Below are 22,805 nucleotides of genomic sequence, written 5' to 3'. Positions count from 1 at the left end.
TATTCTTTCATGGCTAAGGTGAACTTTCCAAACCATGCCCGAGGAGACTGTTTTAGCCCGTATAGAGATTTCTTCAACCTACAAACTTCCCCATCTTTAAAACCCCCTGAAAAACCTGGAGGTGCTTCCATGTAAACTTCTTCAGTTAGGTCTCCATGAAGAAATGCATTTGTAACATCAAATTGATGAAGAGGCCAATCCTTATTAGCTGCAACGGAAAAGAGGACTCTGATGGTATCCATTTTTGCAACCGGAGAAAATGTCTCAGAGTAATCGATCCCATACGTCTGAGTGTACCCCTTGGCTACAAGCCGGGCTTTGTATCTTCCAATGGAACCATCTGGTTTATATTTAATCGAATACACCCACCGGCATCCCACAGTTTTCTTTCCTTTAGGAAGAATGCACTTTTCCCATGTATTGTTTTTCATAAGAGCACGCATCTCCACTTCTATTGCTTCTTCCCAGTTCTTCTTACCTTGAGCTTCCTTTACGGAATTAGGTATCTGTTCAGTGTATAGGGAGGCAACAAATGCTTTTGCACTGTTAGATAAGTTTCCGTTGACCATATTAGCTACAGGATACCTTGAATTTCTAGTTTCCCTCTCTGGGGAGTACCGCTTTGGAGGAACTCCTCTATTGGATCTAGGTGGAAGAGAGTATCTTCCGGTAGTCTCCGTTGCAATTGATTCAACATGTTCAACAACTGGTTCAACCTGTTCAACAACTGGATCAACATGTTCTGTGGTTGTCGGTTCTATATGTTCCCCTGTTGTCTCATAGTTATAAGACGTAGAACATTCAGGGTTCTCAGTATTTCTTACCTCAGGAATCACGTTGGATGGACTTTCTTCAGTGGTACTGTGCTCCGTGGATTGTGTGTCTGTGTTTGAAGGACTCGCAGTACTGTGATAGTTTTCTGTTGTGACTTCTTCAGATGAAGGAATTTGGGTTAACCAGCTCAGAGTGTCTATACTGTCATTCTCCCCCTGACCACTGAGTTGGGTGTTATAAAAGTATTTTGTTTCAAGAAAGTCAACATTCATTGTGGTGAACATTTGACGAGTTGTTGGATTATAACATCTGTAACCGATTTGATCGATCCCATAGCCGACAAATACACATTTCTCAGCACATGGGCCAAGTTTGTTCCGGTTGGTTTTGGGTATATGGACAAAAGCGGTACACCCAAAGATTCGAGGTTCAAGAGTAAGAGGATGGGGAATATTGGCAGATTTAGACAGACAATCTAGAGGAGTCTTGAATTTAAGAGCTTTTGTGGGAAGCCGATTCAGCAGATACACGGAGGTTGCAACTGCCTCCGGCCAGAAAGATTTAGGGACTTGAGATTCTATCAAGAGGGCTCGAGTCATTTCAAGGATAATACGGTTTTTCCGTTCGGAAACACCATTTTGTTCTGGGGTATGGGCACAAGAGGTTTGATGAATTAATCCTTTGGTTGTAAAGAATTGTTTCATAGATGTATTGACAAATTCCCCCCCATTGTCAGATATAGGGATTTGGATTTGAGTTTGAAATTGAGTTTGGATCATAGCATAAAACATGACAAATTTTTCGTAAACTTCGGCTTTATTTTTTAGAAAATATACCCATGTCATGCGAGTGCAATCATCCACGAATAATATAAAGTACCGAAGACCCTGCCCCCCTATTACAGGAGCAGGACCCCACACATCGGAATGGATTAATGAGAAAGGTGAAGCAACTTTCGTATTGCTAGGTTTGAACGGGTGTCGATGACTTTTGGCGCGAAGACAGGTTTCACAATCTATTTTCCCATTTGAAGGGAAGAGTTTTGGAAACAAAAGGTGCGAATACCCATGGGATGGATGTCCCAAACGTCGATGCCATAGCCAGGCATCCCGGTTATCAGTTCCATGAGCCAACATCACAGTACCCTGGTGAGCCACTTCATCCACATAGTACAATCCTTGGCGCTCAGTACCACGTCCAATAATCACACCCGTCCTGATATCCTGTAGGAGACAGAAAGTGGGGTGCATTAGTACCGTGCAATTTAATTCTTTGGTAATATGACTTATTGACAGTAATTTGTGCGATAAGGACGGAATATAGAGGCAATTTGACAATTTCATAGTTGGTGAAATTTCAATTACTCCTCCTCCTTTCACTTGCATCGTTCCGTTGTTTGCTGTATGTATTTGAGATTTTTGAGGTTGGGTCATTGACCGTATGTCTAATGGTTCAAACGTCATGGTGTCAGTGGCACCAGAATCGAAAATCCAAGCACTGTTCTTACTATGATTGATCTCCATATTTTTAAACGTTGTCCTGGCACGGTTATTAAGTAACCAACCAAGCCAGCGAATTTATTAATTTCGCTGGATACTTGAACTCGCGTTCAAGATTTTGGTTCGGAATAACTTCGCTAAGAGGCGAAGCTATCTCAGCCGGCGAATTTATCGAAATTCACCGGTGACTTGAACTCGCGTTCAAGATTTAAACAACCCCAAGTAATTTCGCCCGAACACTTTCGCTGACTTCCGAATGAAACAAGTCTGCTATCTTAATTCGAAAGATTATTTCGCTGACTTCCGAATGAAACAAGTCTGCAAAAAACAAAGATTAAATTCGCTACTAGGGTATCTCAGCCGTAAATTCGCTACTAGGGTATCTCAGCCGTAATTGTGCCCACTCCAAACTTCGCCTGCCGCCACCCAAATATAATTCCCCTTTTTTGTCCTTCCCAAAAAACAAAGGTATGACAAATGTATGAAAAAACACGTGATGGTGATGATAGATGATGACAAAAACAGTTGACTTCCTTATCACCTCTAAGACAAATTATGACAAATGGTCTCTGAGAATAAAAAGCTTTATGGGAATAAAAAAACAGTTGCTAGAAACAAAGGTATGAACCAAGATTTGTGGGAATCAAAAAAACTTCGTGGATCGAAGGGGGATTCAAAGATGATTGATTTTTGGTTTGATTGATTTTGGTTTGGTTGGATCGAAGAACAGATTGGTTTACGGATCAGAAACTCTGCTCTGATACCATGTTGTTTGGTATAGAGAATGAGTCGATTTGGGATTGGAATTGTATGAATTGTATTGAAGTTGTATCAAAGTTCATCATTAGGGTTACAAAGAAGTGGTGCTTATATAGAACACCAAATTACATATTAGCCCCCTATACTATTTAGTTTCTTCTTTCCGACAAAGGATGTATGTCCAACTGGCACAAAGTGGGTCTTCAAAAACAAAACGATGAAAAGGGCATTGTTGTCAAAAACAAAGCCAGGTTAGTGGTTGGCTTTAGACAAGAAGAGGGCATTGATTATGATGAAACATTTGCTCCTGTAGCAAGACTTGAAGCCATCAGATTGTTCTTAGCCTTTGCTGTTAACCACAACATCAAGGTGTAGCAGATGGATACAAAATGTCCATTTCTGTATGGAAAGATTCAGGAAGAGGTATATGTTTGCCAACCTCCTGGTTTTGAGGATGCCATTTATCCTTATCATGTCTACAAGCTCAACAAAGCTTTGTATGGCTTGAAACAAGCACCTAGAGCCAGGTATGAAACTCTATCCACTTTTCTCATTTCCATAGGCTTTACAAGAGGTAAAATTGACAAAACACTGTTTTTAAAAATAGAAAGGAAAAGATTTGATAGTTGTCCAAATTTATACTGAGCTGTTTGACTTAGAATTTCCATCAAAAACCATTGTCCAAGATTTTATATAAAAAACCAACCATTCAGATATTTTATAATTTAAACCATCCAGCATTCAGAAACTACTGACGTTTAATGCAAACTAAACCTTAATTTGCAACTTAATCCACAATTCCATTGCCCAAAACCTATTGCCACCATATTTGCTCAGCCAAGCTGCATAAAACCAAACACAAAACGGTTAGCATCTATATATAGCAACACTACTGTACCTTTTTGCTGCACTTTCGAGAAATCCTAAAAAAAAAAAGGAAATTAGCTAAAAGGGATGTCCTGGCGCCAAAAGTCGTGGCCTTGAAATCATTTAATTTAAGAAAGTAGGCTTCTTATAGAGATAATATAGTTTTAATAATCATACTTGACATAAAAGAAAAGAGTAAACTGCTATTATGGTTCCTGAGATTTGGTCATTTTTGCCATTTTAGTCCAAAACTCAAACCTTTTACATCTGGGTCCCTGTGGTTTCAGTTTTATTGCCATTTTGGTCCAAATATGACATGATTTCATTTTTGGACCAAAATGGCAACAAAACTGAAACCACGGGGACCCAGATGAAAAAAGTTGGAGTTTTGGACTAAAGTGGCAAAAGTGACCAAACCTCAGGGACCAAAATGGCAGTTTACTCTAAAAGAAAATCTAGTACTTGACATAAAAGAAAATCCAAAAAGTAGAAAGCTAATATGTGATAACATTCATCACCATGAGCCACCTCCATTAACTGGAACACTTTTGCAGTGTTTGTACAAATGTATATGCCACAAACACATTGTGTATGAACAAGTGTTTCCTTTGGCAAAACTGGTTTATTTTGACATTTTGCAAGAACAACGGTTGTTGTCCAAAAACGCTTATTCTTATTAACTATTGGGATTTAGATTATATTTTGAATGATCTATTTAAATGGATACTACGTGTAAAGATAACACCAACCTGTTCTACATTCTCCTCTTTAGATGACTCTTCTGTTGGGATGACTTTCTCAGTCTCTTCAGTTGACTCCTCTGTAGAGATCACTTTCCCAATCTCCACTTCAGTTGACTCTGCTGTTAATATAACGTTCTCAGTCTCTTGAGTTAACGTTTCTATTGGGATGACTTTCTCAATCTCTTCTGGAGTTGACTTTTCTAAGATGACTTTCCCAGTTTCCAAAGCAGCATTTTTGTTCTTCAACTTTTTGCTCAAATCACTTCCATTAGTCCCTTGTTTCCTCTTCCTTTGATAAGTGTACTTGATAACTCTACTACCTGTTAACTGAGTTTCTGAGTGCAGGGGCATTTCACGTCCCGTAGGTACAAGTTCCTCTCTGATAGGTGTAGGTGGACGTGTAGGGGCACGTTCAAGTTCCTTTCTAAGTCTACTAAAAGCATTACTTACACTTACACAACTAATCCTGTCGACTTGGCCCGAGCTTCTCCGTCTTTTTCTGTCCTTTTCCTCTTCATTCACGAGAGAGGGGTCTTTATGTAAATTTTCACCAGCATGAGTACACTCACTTCTGTTCCGCTTCCTTCCTTTGCCTCTCAATATTATAGCCGGTAAATCTTTGTCGTTAACACGTGACTTCAAACTAGGAAATATATAATAAGTATGGCCTTTTTTACCCACATCTTTATCAGAGTTTTGTGGAGCCCTCTCTCTTTTAGCATGCGCTGCACTTAACTCTTCTCTGAGAACCGTCACTATGTCTTCAGCTTCCTGGAGTTGTGCTTCCAGTTCTTCAATTTTCTCTTGCTGGGCTTGGGATGTCATCTCTGCTTCTCTATTCTGGAAACAAAAAAAAAAAAAATCAAATCCGTTTGTATTGTATTTTAAAGAAATATATCAGCAGCACACCATCCTAATAGAAAAATCAGGTAACAGGTGTGAACGTTCAATATGTAAAAGGTCTATGTAGGCAAGCAGTTATGATAGTTTTTAGTAGTTCACTTAATAAGCATGCATGCAGAGTATAAATAGTAGTTGGAAGAATCGTGTTACGTTAATCAATGAAAAAAGATTGGCTCTTAATATACTAGAGAAGGACACATATCCATAGCTTCAGAACTTGTGTGTCAACATTACATTTTTATGCTAGTTTTAAGTTTCTTCTTTTACCTTTTGCTAGGCTATAAACCATACACAGTAGTATTCGTATATCAAGTTCAATAGTTAGAAAGTAAGAAAGTGTCAGGTATGTATCATGTGAATGCAACATAGATATTCATGTCATGTATTAACTTGTTTCCTTCTTATGTTTCATTGAACGCTGTTGGTTGGTTCTGAATTTGGTGCATAAAAGTGCATGTCTAGACTCTCACGACGTAACAGGCATCCATCCCATTTGGATTATTATTTTTCAAATGGAGTATTTGCTAGAAAAAAATAGTATTTTCAAGTGAAAAGAATAAGTTATGTTAATAGTTTCCATCTGCAATCTAAAATTTGTTTGTGGGGAAGCAAAGTTGCATGTTTTTGGCAACAAATATATGCGAAAACGACAAAATAATGAAGCGCTTTTAATAAAGACAATTTAACAGATGCCCTAAGGGACATATATACCACAAGTATTCTATTAGATTGTCTAAAATCTATTTTACGCGCGTGCACACAAGTACAGTTACGCAAAGCAAAGAAAATTTGCATGCTTTTTAACGGACATGAAACGACAAATCATGAAACATTTTTAAGGAAGACCGCTACATGATAACAACAGCATCAATTAGAAATGTCATATAACTGTAGATACATACATACATACATAGAAAGCCATGGCAAACATTGCTAAATTGCGTTTCAGTCGCCAGACTTTATAACAATCTTAATAATAATAAGTAACATTTGAATCAGTAAAGATATTTATTGAACGAAAAAAAGGTCATCAGTCTCAGATCGATCAAATAACCTAGAAATGAATGAAAAGCACAACAAAAAGGAAAGCAACTTTGAACAGATTGTTTGTTTGTTGTCTCAGATCAAATAACCTAGAAATGAATGAAAAGGTCATCAGTCTCAGATCGATCAAATAACCTAGAAATGAATCAAATAACCTTAGCATCCATCATCTGTTTCAGTCGCCAGACTTAATGATAACTGTAGATACATACATACATACATAGAAAGCCATGGCAAACATTGCTAAATTGCGTTTCAGTCACCAGACTTAATAATAACATTTGAATCAGTAAACATTGCTAAATTGCGTTTCAGATCGATCAACTAACCTAGAAATGAATGAAAACCACAACAAAAAATTAAAGGAAAGCAACTTTGATGTGTAATACCTTAGCATCCATCATCTGTTTGAGTCTCATAAACATCTGAAGCGCCTTCTCCTTTGCCTGCTTGAGCTCGATTTCTAACCGGAGAACTTTCCGTTGAGACACCATAATTCTGGCAGCAGCCTCCTTAGCTGTATTCAGTATCACCTCCGCAAACGCCTTCTTCAGTTCCGTCAACTTCTGCAACAATCAAACCTTATTTCAAAATTAAGGGTTCACAAACACGTAAAACAATCGGAATTTTACCTCATCGCCGCCGTCCATTGTCGGAGACAAAATTTGGGGCTTTAAACAGATTGTTTGTTTGTTGTCTCTCAGCTGTCTGATATAAACTGCATTTTCAGTTGCCCCTGCTCCTTCTTTTATTTTTATTTTCAATCATCATGACGTGGCAGGGTAGGCCGCTCTTTTGAATATTTTCTTTTCAATTTTGAATTTCTTTTGTTTAAAAGAAAAACATGGTTGGCGATGACCTGGCAGAACAAGCAGTTGCGTGCGTAGAGAAATACTACTCAAATCATAAATGTATCATTTAATTTAGTTTGATTGTAATTAATGTGATTTTTTTTTTTAAATAGTAATTTTATGAATACGGTATTTGTTAAATGATAACATTTATTTTTCTGTTTTTAAAATTTAAGGTTTTACCTTATGGCTGTTTGTTTACCTCTTAATGAGCCTCTTAATGGTTCAGACCTCTTACTGGTTTAGCACTTAATGGTTCAGACTGTTTGTTTCACAAGCAGATGTCTGAATGGTTTAGAAATTTGCCTCTGAATGGTTAAGATTTATACAGAGTCTGAATGGTTAAGACATCTAATCTGAATTGGTCAGACATTTGCCTCTGAACGGTTAAGCATTATACAGGCTCTTAATGGTTCAGACCTCTTACTAATTCAGCACTTAATGGTTCAGACCTCTTACTGGTTCAGCACTTAACCACAGTGTTACCAAACAGCCCCTTAGATGCTTCGTTTATTTTAGGTTGTGTCATGATATTGATTACGATCTATAAATTGTATTAAAACAAAACATCTTTTGCTACTTGGCATAAATTTAATCCCCTAATTGCCACATGGCAACTTAATACTCCTTAATGGAAAAAAATGAGCGGTAAAACCCAAAACCCCTATGCCTATTTTGTGTTTGTTCACTCGCTCCTCAAGGGTGGAGATACAATAGAAAGTTTATTTGGCTAAGAAGGCTAGGAAGTGATCTTGACCATCCATTTACTTAATTAAGGGCTAAGATTAACTGATGGAAATTGAAGAGAAGAAAAGAGGCGTGAGTTTGTTTAGGGGTATTCTAGTCAATGCAAGACAATAGTTTCTCTCTCCTCCAATCCCCTCCCCCCCCCCCCCAATTTTTTAAACGTTAATAACTCTTTCATACGACTTAATTTTTTATAAAAATTGCACCAAAAAAAACGAGCGTTTTTTATCTTTAAAACGAGTATACTATTGCTATATTTTCAAAAAAAAAAAAAATTAAAAACCCAGTTGCGTAAAATGCAATAGAAAAACCCCCAGTTACGTAAAACGCAATGAAAAAATGACATTTTTCTAAAACGCAATGCACCAAAAACACAAAGAAATATCTTATTTGTAAAACGCAATGGCCAGAAAACACAAAGAAATGTCTTATTTCTAAAACGCAATAGCCTAAAAACTCAAAAGAAAATGTACTTTCTAAAACGCAATGGACTGAAAACATATAAAAATGTGTTTTAGGTCGCAATGCACCAAAAACACATACAAATGTCTTATTTCTAAAACGCAATGGCCAGAAAACACTTAAAATGTCTGTTTTCTAAAACGCAATGGACTGAAAACACATAAAAAAGTGTTTTACCTAAAACGCAATGCACCAAAAACACAAAAAATGTCTTATTTGTAAACGCAATTGCCAGAAAACACTTAAAAATGACTCATTCTAAAACGCAATTGCCTAAAAAACAAAAGAAAGTGTTCTCTGTAAAACGCAATGGACTGAAAACACCTAAAAAAGTGTTTTACCTAAAACGCAATGCACCAAAAACACTTCAAGAATGTGTTTTTCTAAAACGCAATGGCCCGAAAACACATAAAAATGTTTTAGTTCTAAAACGCAATTGCCTAAAAACACTAAAGAAAGTGTTCTCTCTAAAACGCATTGAACCATGACAATAGTTTTGTCTGTGCTGTGAATTGTCTGTGCTGTGAACTGTCTGAAACAATGCAGTTTACGAATGCAGTTTCCAGAGGCAATTACAGAAAATTAATTTTGCATGCTATTGTCATGGTTCAATGCGTTATCTATAATCCTTGCTTACTAAGATCATGGTGTGTTCGACCAATGAAAGCTGATAATTTTTGCATGCTATTGTCAACCCTAGCCAGGGCTCTGCCCCTTGGACCCCGCCAGGGACTACCGCCCCTGGGACCCTGCTACTAGGGGCGCTGCCCCCGGACCCCTGCCAAGATCATAAAACGCAATGACTAAATCAAAAACCCATATCGTAAAAATGAAATTAAAGAATTTCTCACATGGATCGAAGTGATTTCTTCAACAACTGACGAATTTTGAATGATTGAAACACTTATTAGCGCTCTAATCGAACGGATCGAGTGATTATCTTCAAAATCACCAGAAAAACGAGATTTTGTATGAAATTAAACTGGGTTTTCTTCAAAAAAGCTGAAAAACATGTTGATCGGGTGTTTGAATCATTGATTGGTGACGAAAATCGCACTATAATGTAGTGATTATCGAGATAGAAAGTGAAGAAATGGTTGAAGATGGTGGGTTTTGAAAATGGTGGGTTTTGAAGTTACTAGGTTTTGAAAAGGAAGAAGAAGGGTTGGATTGACTAAAATACCTTTTTTCTTTATTTCAAATGTTGCCATATGTCCTAATCCTATTGTTTCCTACACTTTCTAGCCAAAATAAACTTCCTATTGGTCATTTCCCCGCCCCTCAATACACAACTTCTTTTCCTCTCACACCTTTCTTCTCCATCAAGGTATTTCACTCCATTCCTTATTCAGCCTTCTCTGTCTACACATCCTCTAAATCTCCACTTTAACAATTTTGCACAAATTAGCCCTAAAAGTTGGTCACTAACATCAACGATGACTGAGGCAGCGATTAGAACAAACCGCGTATGGCGCTCGTCAAAGACATGCCTCTCCTCCAAGAACCCTAGATCTCAGAAGTTATTAGCCTCCACTTCCCCTGTTAGGTAATCCTCTTCCTCATTCCTCTATGGCCGACCATTTCAAAAGAACCCTAGATCTCGAAATCCCTAACGTAGCGTTCGATCCCTTTTAACAATTCAAAATTGAAGCTCGCTTTCTTCGAACTGGACCGTGTGATTTTCTGTAATCGGAGAGCAAGGAATCCTATGTTCCTAGCACTCGTTTGAATCCTAAATCGATTAATCCTCACACTCTAATCCCTTCTCGAATTGTTTTTAAGTTATACAATTTGTATTTCTTGAAAATCTTGAATCGTATGAAGGTTAAAGATTTAGAATATGTCGCAGGGTACAAGTGTTCATGCATTGTGTACAACTGTTTTGATTGATCTGTTGCATATAAATGGATTTGATTATTGCTATCTTTTGATATTTAGGGACAAGTTAAACATGAGTTGGAGAGCTTAGTAAGGTATGATTCTTGGAAACATACACATCAGCTGCAGAGCTTACTTTATTGTTTATGTAGTGTAACTGGTGTAGAAAAGCATGTTAGAAAAGGAAGAGAAAGACAGTTGTTTTATATAATTTTCAACTTTTTATTGAAGGTATCAAGAGATAATTTTTGGTCTTTTATTAAAGATTTTATTTTAATAATTACTGGTTTTAGACCCTGTAGAAGGTGTTTTTAAGATTCCAAAGACATAACCATTTGTTGAAGAGGATATAGAAACTGAAAAATCATCTCCAGGTACCTTGCTTTCAAAATGATGTGATCGAGTATTTGAAGCTTTTGCAAAAAACTGTTGTTTGTGCTGGATAAGTCCTTTGAGTTCTATGATGCAAATATTGTAAGTCTATATCTTTTTTTTTTCACTTTCAGCTACGTATTTATTGGTTCTTTGTATTTTTCGGTTTCTGTTTTTAATGAATCTAATTATGTATGTGATTAACTGGAAGTTAAAGATTGGTAGGGTTTGAGTTAGAAATTCAAGATTATATTGAGTTGTTATTGATGTTATTAGTCTCAATTGAAGTTCGTTGATTATATTGGGACGTGTAAGTCGTTTATCTGAGTGATTGTTTTCTCAAGATAATCGTACGTCTCTTTTTAAATATTTATTTTTTAGTCTCACACCCTTTAACCGGTAATGCATAACCCTAATGAACCCATTCATTAGTGTCACACCCCAACCGATGGCGGAATCATCGGGGCGTGGCACTGAGCGAAACAGATTGTTCAGAAGTTTCCATAATATTTATTTATATAATCCAGTTAAAGATACGTCCCATACCGTATCCTGAATAAACAAACATGTCATTACAGATAATCATCCAAACAAGAAATTCCGTTCCGACAACTCAGATTCAAATATTATTACAGCAATTGTTTAACTGCTTCTAGACCCCTATTCTGTTGACTTTCTGGCTGTAATGCCAGAGGACAAGATCTACAGACAACTATGCCTTAGACGCTTGTTCTTGGCAGACTACTATTTGTTGGGGGCTTCTAGAAACTTATTCAAGCCTCGCTTTCCTAGCAAATAAGCATCCTAATTACCTGCCACATACGTTAAAATAAAGTCAATACATAAAATGTAAAGGTGAGCACACAAGTTTGATAATAGCATATCGAGTTCGAATAGTTTACGCATAACCAGGCACGTACACAGAGGAAAACGATGCACGTTAATTATCGACATGGGACCATCGATACCAACGACTGCGGGTTGACCGTCCGAGACGGTTCGCAATACATGATTACCACCGTAATCCATGCAAGTAATTGTCCTTAACAACCCCCGTGTGAACGGGTGCTGAGTCCAAACTATAGTACTACGTTGCTAAGGCAGGTAGATAGCACTCCACGTGTAAAACATAATAAACAACATTCATTTAGTCAAGTAGCACATGCAAATTGGTTAGCGTTCAAATAGTTTGTGTTTGATTGTGATTTGATAGGTAACGTATGTAACACCCAAAAGTGCTAAAAGCAAAAAGGGATCAAGTATACTCACAGTGATTGATTGTGGATTGAAGGAAGCGCTGAGAGTAAGATTAGCCTGAATAGTTCGATAGCATAACGTTAAGTAACGCAGAAAAGTAAACAAGTGTGAATGGATCGAATGGGCTGGCCGATCGAACGGCAGGTTCGATCGAACGGGCTGTTGTAACGCCCCAAAACTCGAGTCTAAATATTTTATTTGGACATTTTATTAGGTTGGCATGAGTAAGTAGGATTTATTGGTCAAGTGGGTTATTTCACTAACAACCAAGTTATCTAACTTGGTTAGATAGTGTTGGCTATAGATTGAGAGTGGAAAGCAATGGGGCCAACTATGTTTAATTTACAATCATAAGGAACTAATGTGGGTTAAAAGGAAAGTTGGGATATTATAAGAAAATAACAACACACACAAACACACATTCGTGTGTGTTCTACGTCGATCAGAAGCTCCCAAAGGAGCCAAACCCTAGCTCAAGCTTATTTGCTCAAATTGAAAGGGGAATTCAACCCAAATCTAATGCATGTACCCGAATTCTTAGTCATCTAGCCCTAAAGATCACTTGGTAAGTTGTAATTTTTGATTTGGTGATTTTGATATGAAGTGGGTTTTGATCAACCCGCGAATTAGTATGAAATTGAGCATGAGAATGTATTAATATCATGATATAGAGCATAGATTACACGTGGTTTAGGTTAATTAGATGATTAGAGATGAAACCCACTTGTGGTAGTGAAGATGATGTTATGGATAATCATGTATGCTTAATTGTTGTGTAAAGTTTATGTATGATGTTGTATGTAATGAGTAATTGTTAGTTAATTAGGGTATATTATGAGAATTATATGATTCTAGTGGAATTTGATGATCTTGATATGAACTAGTAAGAATATGCAATGAATGCTTGTACATAATGTTTTGTTAGTAGTACACCCGCCAAGTGTTCGATGAAATGCCTAAGAGAGCAAAATTGTGAAATTGTATGAAAGTTGTGGGTAAGTATGTATAGAAGGTGCTTATGGTGTAGCCGTTAGCAAAATAATAAGTTAAGTGTGCTTAAGGTGGAGTCCATATGAGAATTCGGATTTGAATGTATGGTTTGGTAAAATTATGCATTAAGAACTTGTACCTTATGCTTCAATGGTGTGATGCTCGCCATGTAATTGATGCGCTTGATTTATGGTAGTGAAGAGTGAATGTGTATGAATGTGAAATGAATAGTTTATTGATAAGTGATAATGTTGGAGTTATGTCGTGTACGTATGTAAGATGATAATTTTGACTAAGTGAATGTTGAACAATGCGGTTGTCGAATGTAGAGTTATGAAAGCATAAGTATGTGTATATTGTGTATGTGACTAGGTGATCATGTAGTTGTATGTGTTATATAACATTATGTATGAAATTAATATGATGTCATTAATATGGTCTATTATATCAACATAAATGCGTGTTCGAAATTGGAAGTTATATGCTAGAAGGTTGACTTTCTGAAAGTCAACAGAGAATCTAAAGCATGGTTAGGCATTTTGACATAAATATAAGAATCGAGAGATCATGGAATATGTGTTAGATCAATTATGTGTTATGTGTGATAACGAATTTGGATTTCAAGGATATTGAAACTATGTGGTTGACCAATCATGTCGTATGCGTGTTAGTGAAAGTCAATGTAGATAAGAGTTGGAAAATGTGTGTTAATATGAATGAGCATGAATACTAACATTATTATGGCATGACGGCATGAAAGAATAGGAACCACACTAGCATGGACCAAGCATGGAAGGCTAACGGGTCAAGATGAGGCAAGCAAGCGGGTATGAACACGGATGCACAAGGTAAGTGATTCCGTAATCACTTCTTAGTTGTTTATGTAATGTTATATGCAATTTAATTATATGTGATAATTGAGGTCAAATAGGAATGAATTGTATGATGTCAATGAATGTATTAAACGGATCTTAGTTTTGATCCGAGCAAGGTAGGTGTGATTAAGAAATTGTAGCTAAGTAGTGGAATTGGTTACTTATGTAAGGAATTCCTTTGTTATTAAGGATAGAGCATAGTTGACTAAAATGCCCTTGATAGGTATATCGGGCAAACGACCTTAGAAGTCGTTTGGAAACGAGCTATTCGATTAGAGTAATGTCTTGGACAAGTATGAAAGCGAAGTATATGGTTTTGTATGTCATAGTCCACTTAATGCGCAAATACCCATAACGGGTCAAAAATAAGCCTTTGAGCGAAAATGAGTTAAGAGGATGCAAGACGTCCGAGAATTTAATCTTTTATGATAGGTGCCAATGAAATTATTAAAGTTCATTTGAGATTGAGGTCAAATAAACAGATTATGTTGATAAATGCACGAACGGGTCAATTAGTTAGAAAATGATAATATGTCGAATGCACGTAAGTTAAGAATTTCCTTAATCCGGAGGTAGGATTTCAAGTTAATATGGTAGAATGTGAATTTACAAGCATGTAGGAAGAAACGGGAGGTTAAACGGGTAAACGGTTTAAAAGTTATGCGAGTTTTAGTGGGCGTTTTGTATCTGCACCCGGAGTATGGAACGCCGGGTTTGGGAGTATGGAACGCCGGACAGAAACCCAAACGCCCATGCTTCACTGTCAAACGCTGGTTCCATGTTAAAGTGAACGTCGGGGTGTTCCAAACAAGCCTAGATCACTTTCCTTGAGTTCCTTTGATGTGTGTAAAGCTCCATGTGATAGGTTTATGATCCGGAATCATCACGTAACCTTCCACCACTACCCTACATGTAAAAATGCATCAAAGTAACATGTCTCGATACAAATTCGATGCTAAAACATGTAAATATTAACCACTTAGGCGTACCAAAAGCATATGCATCAGATATGTACGTATGTATGTATGTATAAATATGATTGTATGTAGATATGTAGGTGCGTATGATCAGACGTATGAATATATGAATGCACGAAGTAGGATTTATCGTCTATGAAAAGAATGGGACAGGTATGCATGTATACATGGTTTCAATACGTTTGAGTATGGACATTACTAATGATGTGCTTGAGATTGAAATGTAATGCAAGAATGAGAACGTCAGACTCTTGTAGAATTGAAGCCGAACCTTGAAGCCTAACTCGGAACAAAGGAATCCGAGAGGATAGTCGAATGAATCAAAGTTTATGTTGTCGAATGTTATATGATTTTTAATTTGTATCAGATTATTGTTGTATGACGTTGCCAATGACTAATGGTTAAGTTGTATGTGGCGTCCACAGGTATTACACGAATTTCTTCTGCTGCTAAGGAAGTGAAGCGGACGTAGATCGAATCAAGAGCAAGGATTGTACGGATAGAACGACCACATAGTTTGAAATACGTAATGCTTTGAAACGTTAATTTAATGTAAATATTGTAAACCTCCTCCAGTAAGCGCTTAACATTTTCGTATTTGAGCTTTTATGTGAGTAATGTGTCTAATAAAGAAAGAAATTTCAAGGCTCGTATTTCCGCTGCGTCATTTTAAAGCTATTACGTGTTAGGGTGTAACAAGTTGGTATCAGAGCCTTGGTTTGAGGGAATCAAGTAACAGGAGGTAAATACTTGAACTCAAACCGGTGTGCTCTCGTGACCAAGAACCCGTGCAATCCAAGACTCGATCGAGGCCTAAAGGCAAAAGCGAATGTAAGTATGTATTAGATTATGTATTTGAAGGAAATTAATAGTATGTTTTGTGAAGGGTAAGCGCAATTGTTGAAAGAGATGATCCGTGAATGCGGTCTAGGACCTGCATCGAGGCAAGTAATGAAACGAATTGACCCCAGGTACGTAAACCTAACGTATGGGCGTATGAAATGGTATGGTTAAGCAAGTGAAAGAAAAATTTTGAACAAATTATGATAACGACTTGGTAAATAAGTTTTGAAAATGTTACACGAGCCGAAACTAAATTCTTCGGACGTAAGGTGGCGATTACGCGAAGACACGAAACTAGTACGTGGAATGTGTACCTGGCCAGTACACAAGAAACGTATGACGTTCGTGAGACCGTGATAATTATTACAGGTATGTCCGATAGAGTTTGGTAGCTGCTAGGCGTATGGGTGAAATGGGTAGTAAGACTCTCGGGGGATTGAGAGTACCTTGTAGGAATGAAAGATGTGAATGCAATGCTTGAATCCGCGAGACGGATTCAAGGAATGAAATGTGCGAATGCGATGCTTGAATCCGCGAGACAGATTCAAGATGCGAATGCGATGCTTGAATCCGCGAGACGGATTCAAGGAATGAAATGTGCGAATGCGATGCTTGAATCCGCGAGACGGATTCAAGGAATGAAATGTGCGAATGCGATGCTTGAATTCGCGAGACGGATTCAAGGAATGAAATATGCGAATGCGATGCTTGAATCCGCGAGACAGATTCAAGGAATGAAATATGCGAATGCAATGCTTGAATCCGCGAGACGAATTCAAGGAATGAAAGGCATGAACGAAATGATTGAATCCGCGAGACGGCTTCAAAGAATGAAAGAGGTGAATGCAATATTTGAATTCGTGAGACGGATTCAGAACATGAAAGATACGAAAGGTATGAGTAAGGTGTTCGAATCCGCGAAACGGATTTAAGGTATAAACGACTAAAGCTAGTCTACTTGAGCAGAAGTCAATAGCCTGACCATAATTATGTCACACAAGTCATATAAGTAAACGTAAAGCAAATGAACAAAAGTATGATAGGAGTGAAAATATCCGAAGGTGTAAGTACTTACGAACCAGACAAGTAAATGTTTCTTAAGTGATGTGATTCAAACTATGCTTAAATTTTCATATATATTTATATATATATGAATGTACTTATGCGAATGCGTTGTATGCGAGAAGGTCGAAGGGATAAACGGGTCATGCAGGTCAGATGGCGGTTGCCATTTGGGCTCGTTAGTTAATGTTTTGATATGATAAATTTCGTACTCATAGGTGAGCTTGATGAATGGACACGCAATGTCACTAATCGGAAAGGAATGATCTTCGTAAGGTATGGATAACAAATCAATGGAATCTACTTTCGAGAGGTATGTATAAAAAGAATTATAACTCAAATAGGAGGTTATGACTCGACTAGAGACTGATGTATTAGAATATATATATATATATATATATATATACAAACCGTAATGCAAAAATGTAGAATGAATTTCAAAATGTTCGTAATGATCGTCGGGTAGTATTGAACTTGAATGCTCGTAACTGTGGAAATTCTGATAGAATATAAGAGACGACAAATATTGTCAAGAAATGCTAACTTTGATGCTAGGCTTGTTGGCCATGTTCATTTGAACAAAACATTGTAGAAAAGATACGCATGGCATAAATAACAATAGTAACCTTGGAAACGATGCTTAGTCTTCGTGATAAGTACAGATAAGTAGGTTTGAGAAGGGTGATTTTGGTTGTAATAATAAGTCTTTGAATGAATATAGTATGCGTATGATAATATATCGACCTCTCCTAAGAGCTTTAAGGTAATCAGAAGTAATGATAGTAATGTAATGTTTAGGATGGCTCATAGTGAACAAAATGAAAGATTGTACATGATGTATGAGTAGAATGAAATAAATCGACTTATTTCGATGAATGAATGTAATATGCTTAAATAGGAAGCTAGAAACAAGCCGCAAACCTAAGTCTATACGAGTAATAATTGTATACAATTCGAATAAAATTCGATGAATGAAACACTAGTCATGATATGTGCTAAGTACTGGTGTTATAAAGTAAGAGGCACTAATAAGAGCTCTGGAGCAGAATCTAACATAAGTATTGTGAATGAATAACTTGAAAGGGTTAAGAGTAGATTTGGTTTGGTTTGGTTTGAATGAGAAAGGTTTCGGGGACGAAACCTCATTTAAGGAGGGTAGACTTGTAACGCCCCAAAACTCGAGTCTAAATATTTTATTTTGACATTTTATTAGGTTGGCATGAGTAAGTAGGATTTATTGGTCAAGTGGGTTATTTCACTAACAACCAAGTTATCTAACTTGGTTAGATAGTGTTGGCTATAGATTGAGAGTGGAAAACAATGGGGCCAACTATGTTTAATTTACAATCATAAGGGACTAATGTGGGTTAAAAGGAAAGTTGGGATATTATAAGAAAATAACAACACACACAAACACACATTCGTGTGTGTTCTACGTCGATCAGAAGCTCCCAAAGGAGCCAAACCCTAGCTCAAGCTTATTTGCTCAAATTGAAAGGGGAATTCAACCCAAATCTAATGCATGTACCCGAATTCTTAGTCATCTAGCCCTAAAGATCACTTGGTAAGTTGTAATTTTTGATTTGGTGATTTTGATATGAAGTGGGTTTTGATCAACCCGCGAATTAGTATGAAATTGAGCATGAGAATGTATTAATATCATGATATAGAGCATAGATTACACGTGGTTTAGGTTAATTAGATGATTAGAGATGAAACCCACTTGTGGTAGTGAAGATGATGTTATGGATAATCATGTATGCTTAATTGTTGTGTAAAGTTTATGTATGATGTTGTATGTAATGAGTAATTGTTAGTTAATTAGGGTATATTATGAGAATTATATGATTCTAGTGGAATTTGATGATCTTGATATGAACTAGTAAGAATATGCAATGAATGCTTGTACATAATGTTTTGTTAGTAGTACACCCGCCAAGTGTTCGATGAAATGCCTAAGAGAGCAAAATTGTGAAATTGTATGAAAGTTGTGGGTAAGTATGTATAGAAGGTGCTTATGGTGTAGCCGTTAGCAAAATAATAAGTTAAGTGTGCTTAAGGTGGAGTCCGTATGAGAATTCGGATTTGAATGTATGGTTTGGTAAAATTATGCATTAAGAACTTGTACCTTATGCTTCAATGGTGTGATGCTCGCCATGTAATTGATGCGCTTGATTCATGGTAGTTAAGAGTGAATGTGTACGAATGTGAAATGGATAGTTTATTGATAAGTGATAATGTTGGAGTTATGTCGTGTACGTATGTAAGATGATAATTTTGACTAAGTGAATGTTGAACAATGCGGTTGTCGAATGTAGAGTTATGAAAGCATAAGTATGTGTATATTGTGTATGTGACTAGGTGATCATGTAGTTGTATGTGTTATACAACATTATGTATGAAATTAATATGATGTCATTAATATGGTCTATTATATCAACATAAATGCGTGTTCGAAATTGGAAGTTATATGCTAGAAGGTTGACTTTCTGAAAGTCAACAGAGAATCTATAGCATGGTTAGGCATTTTGACATAAATATAAGAATCGAGAGATCATGGAATATGTGTTAGATCAATTATGTGTTATGTGTGATAACGAATTTGGATTTCAAGGATATTGAAACTATGTGGTTGACCAATCATGTCATATGCGTGTTAGTGAAAGTCAATGTAGATAAGAGTTGGAAAATGTGTGTTAATATGAATGAGCATGAATACTAACATTATTATGGCATGACGGCATGAAAGAATAGGAACCACACTAGCATGGACCAAGCATGGAAGGCTAACGGGTCAAGATGAGGCAAGCAAGCGGGTATGAACACGGATGCACAAAGTAAGTGATTCCGTGATCACTTCTTAGTTGTTTATGTAATGTTATATGCAATTTAATTATATGTGATAATTGAGGTCAAATAGGAATGAATTGTATGATGTCAATGAATGTATTAAACGGATCTTAGTTTTGATCCGAGCAAGGTAGGTGTGATTAAGAAATTGTAGCTAAGTAGTGGAATTGGTTACTTATGTAAGGAATTCCTTTGTTATTAAGGATAGAGCATAGTTGACTAAAATGCCCTTGATAGGTATATCGGGCAAACGACCTTAGAAGTCGTTTGGAAACGAGCTATTCGATTAGAGTAATGTCTTGGACAAGTATGAAAGCGAAGTATATGGTTTTGTATGTCATAGTCCACTTAATGCGCAAATACCCATAACGGGTCAAAAATAAGCCTTTGAGCGAAAATGAGTTAAGAGGATGCAAGACGTCCGAGAATTTAATCTTTTATGATAGGTGCCAATGAAATTATTAAAGTTCATATGAGATTGAGGTCAAATAAACAGATTATGTTGATAAATGCACGAACGGGTCAATTAGTTAGAAAATGATAATATGTCGAATGCACGTAAGTTAAGAATTTCCTTAATCCGGAGGTAGGATTTCAAGTTAATATGGTAGAATGTGAATTTACAAGCATGTAGGAAGAAACGGGAGGTTAAACGGGTAAACGGTTTAAAAGTTATGCGAGTTTTAGTGGGCGTTTTGTATCTGCACCCGGAGTATGGAACGCCGGGTTTGGGAGTATGGAACGCCGGGCAGAAACCCAAACGCCCATGCTTCACTGTCAAACGCTGGTTCCATGTTAAAGTGAACGTCGGGGTGTTCCAAACTAGCCTAGATCACTTTCCTTGAGTTCCTTTGATGTGTGTAAAGCTCCATGTGATAGGTTTATGATCCGGAATCATCACGTAACCTTCCACCACTACCCTACATGTAAAAATGCATCAAAGTAACATGTCTCGATACAAATTCGATGCTAAAACATGTAAATATTAACCACTTAGGCGTACCAAAAGCATATGCATCAGATATGTACGTATGTATGTATAAATATGATTGTATGTAGATATGTAGGTGCGTATGATCAGACGTATGAATATATGAATGCACGAAGTAGGATTTATCGTCTATGAAAAGAATGGGACAGGTATGCATGTATACATGGTTTCAATGACGTATGAATATATGAATGCACGAAGTAGGATTTTAGTCGAATGAATCAAAGTTTATGTTGTCGAATGTTATATGATTTTTAATTTGTATCAGATTATTGTTGTATGACGTTGCCAATGACTAATGGTTAAGTTGTATGTGGCGTCCACAGGTACTACACGGATTTCTTCTGCTGCTAAGGAAGTGAAGCGGACATAGATCGAGTCAAGAGCAAGGATTGTACGGATAGAACGGCCACATAGTTTGAAATACGTAATGCTTTGAAACGTTAATTTAATGTAAATATTGTAAACCTCTTCCAGTAAGCGCTTAACATTTTCGTATTTGAGCTTTTATGTAAGTAATGTGTCTAATAAAGAAAGTAATTTCAAGGCTCGTATTTCCGCTGCGTCATTTTAAAGCTATTACGTGTTAGGGTGTAACAGCTGTACGGTCGGCTGGTATGTCCGGTTGGACAGTCCTGTTCGATCGGCTGGTAGGCTCGATCGGCTGGGCCATTCGAGTGGATTGTTTCTTCCTCTGGTGTGTTTGTGTTTGAGGATTTGAACTTTTGAAGTTTTTGTTGCAGTATTTGAGAACACTGAAGTGCTCCTACCTTTCAAGTCGATCGATCGAACGGTTCGTTCGATCGGCTAGCTCACTCGATCGGCTAGAAACTTCAGAATTGGTTCTCAACTGAATGTCACTCGATCGAACAGTCTGTTCAATCGGCTGGCATTCCCTACTACGAACGAGTTGTGAAAACGATTAAGTGTTGAGGCATAGTATCTCATGATCCGAACAGTAATGTTCACCAATCGAGTGCCATATTCGATCGAACACTACTTCGTCAATGCTATACCTCAAAAGTTTGGAAAAATGAGATGTCATGTGCTAGCCGATCGGCTGGCCCGGCCGATCGGCTGGTGTGTCCGATCGGCTGGGCTGTTCGATCAGCCTAGCCGTTCGACCAGCAGTCTGACCTGGTTGGCCTTTCGTCTAACACTTGGTCGCCTGGTTACTTGTCATTATATCGAGGTAGTTCGATAACGAGTTGAACTATGATATCATCGTCCTTACCCGTCTCTCCGGCTCGGACAGGAATCACCCAAATCCGTCCGTTGAGCGGTTCGGAACGTCGGCTTAGAGTTTAACCCGAAATCGATGAACCTTGTTCATAGAACCCGAATCTTGAACCTTTTAACTGTTTGAATGATTAGTTAGCCGGTTCAAGCTCTGTTTCTATTGGTTTGGAAATCATTGAGTGTAAAAGAGTTGAAAGAAAGTTGGGATTCCTTCTTTCAATCCTTCACAACTTGTGGATGTTTAGATCTTTCATAGATCTTAACTTGTTTATGTGGAAATCGGTTAGATCTAAGCTAATCATAGTTGAATGAGGCCAAAACATGATGTTCTTCAAGAACACCATGATGACATCACCCAAGAACACTTAGATCTTGGTGATTTCATGGCTAGAATCCACGTTTTGAAAGATAGAAAGGTGTAGAATCAAGTAATGATAAAAAACGTACAAGAATTAGAGTGAAAACTTACCGGGATTGAGAGAAATCTGAGAAAAGATGAAGAATAGGAGCTGGCCGGTCAGAACTTTCAAAAAGTGGAAATGAAGACAAGGACAACCCTATTTATAGGCTTCCAAAAGAGGAAAGTGGCAGCCGATCGGCCAGGAGCTCTGATCGAGTGGGCTGCTCGATCGGCTGGCAAGATGCCAGCCGATCGGCTGGCCTGTTCGATCAGGTCGCCTCCTGTTCGATCCGCGACACACTTTGTGTATTTCGCGACGATTTTCGACTTTTCGATTTTGATGGACGATGCTACGAATACGATAGGGTTCTTAGTCAAATTACTTCCAGTCCCAACCACTATATCTACATACAAGCATCTAC

At 37.4% G+C, this 22,805-nt stretch overlaps 1 protein-coding gene and 1 long non-coding RNA gene across 3 annotated transcripts; one reads left to right on the top strand and one right to left on the bottom strand.

Moving 5' to 3' along the window:
• Positions 1-3,693: 3,693 nt before the first annotated feature.
• Positions 3,694-7,374, bottom strand: LOC110918772. Its single transcript, XM_022163061.2, has 4 exons — positions 7,222-7,374; positions 6,979-7,155; positions 4,649-5,482; positions 3,694-3,874 (listed from the first exon to the last, which is right to left on the bottom strand). The coding sequence occupies exons 1-4, from the start codon at positions 7,237-7,239 to the stop codon at positions 3,866-3,868; spliced, it is 1,038 nt and encodes a 345-aa protein (XP_022018753.1). The 5' UTR covers positions 7,240-7,374; the 3' UTR covers positions 3,694-3,865.
• Positions 7,375-12,521: 5,147 nt separating this feature from the next.
• LOC110918781 lies at positions 12,522-21,331 on the top strand. Of its 2 annotated transcripts, XR_004885483.1 has the most exons (4): positions 12,522-12,721; positions 13,907-13,994; positions 15,424-19,740; positions 21,071-21,331. It is a non-coding gene; the product is annotated as an uncharacterized LOC110918781 (long non-coding RNA). The 2 variants fall into 2 exon arrangements; XR_004885489.1 differs by lacking the exons at positions 15,424-19,740; positions 21,071-21,331 and adding an exon at positions 15,071-15,224.
• The last annotated feature ends 1,474 nt before the right edge of the window (positions 21,332-22,805 follow it).

The sequence above is a fragment of the Helianthus annuus genome, chromosome 2, assembly GCF_002127325.2.
Source record: "Helianthus annuus cultivar XRQ/B chromosome 2, HanXRQr2.0-SUNRISE, whole genome shotgun sequence".
Lineage (NCBI taxonomy): Eukaryota > Viridiplantae > Streptophyta > Magnoliopsida > Asterales > Asteraceae > Helianthus > Helianthus annuus.
This window is presented reverse-complemented; position numbering and strand designations above follow the sequence as displayed.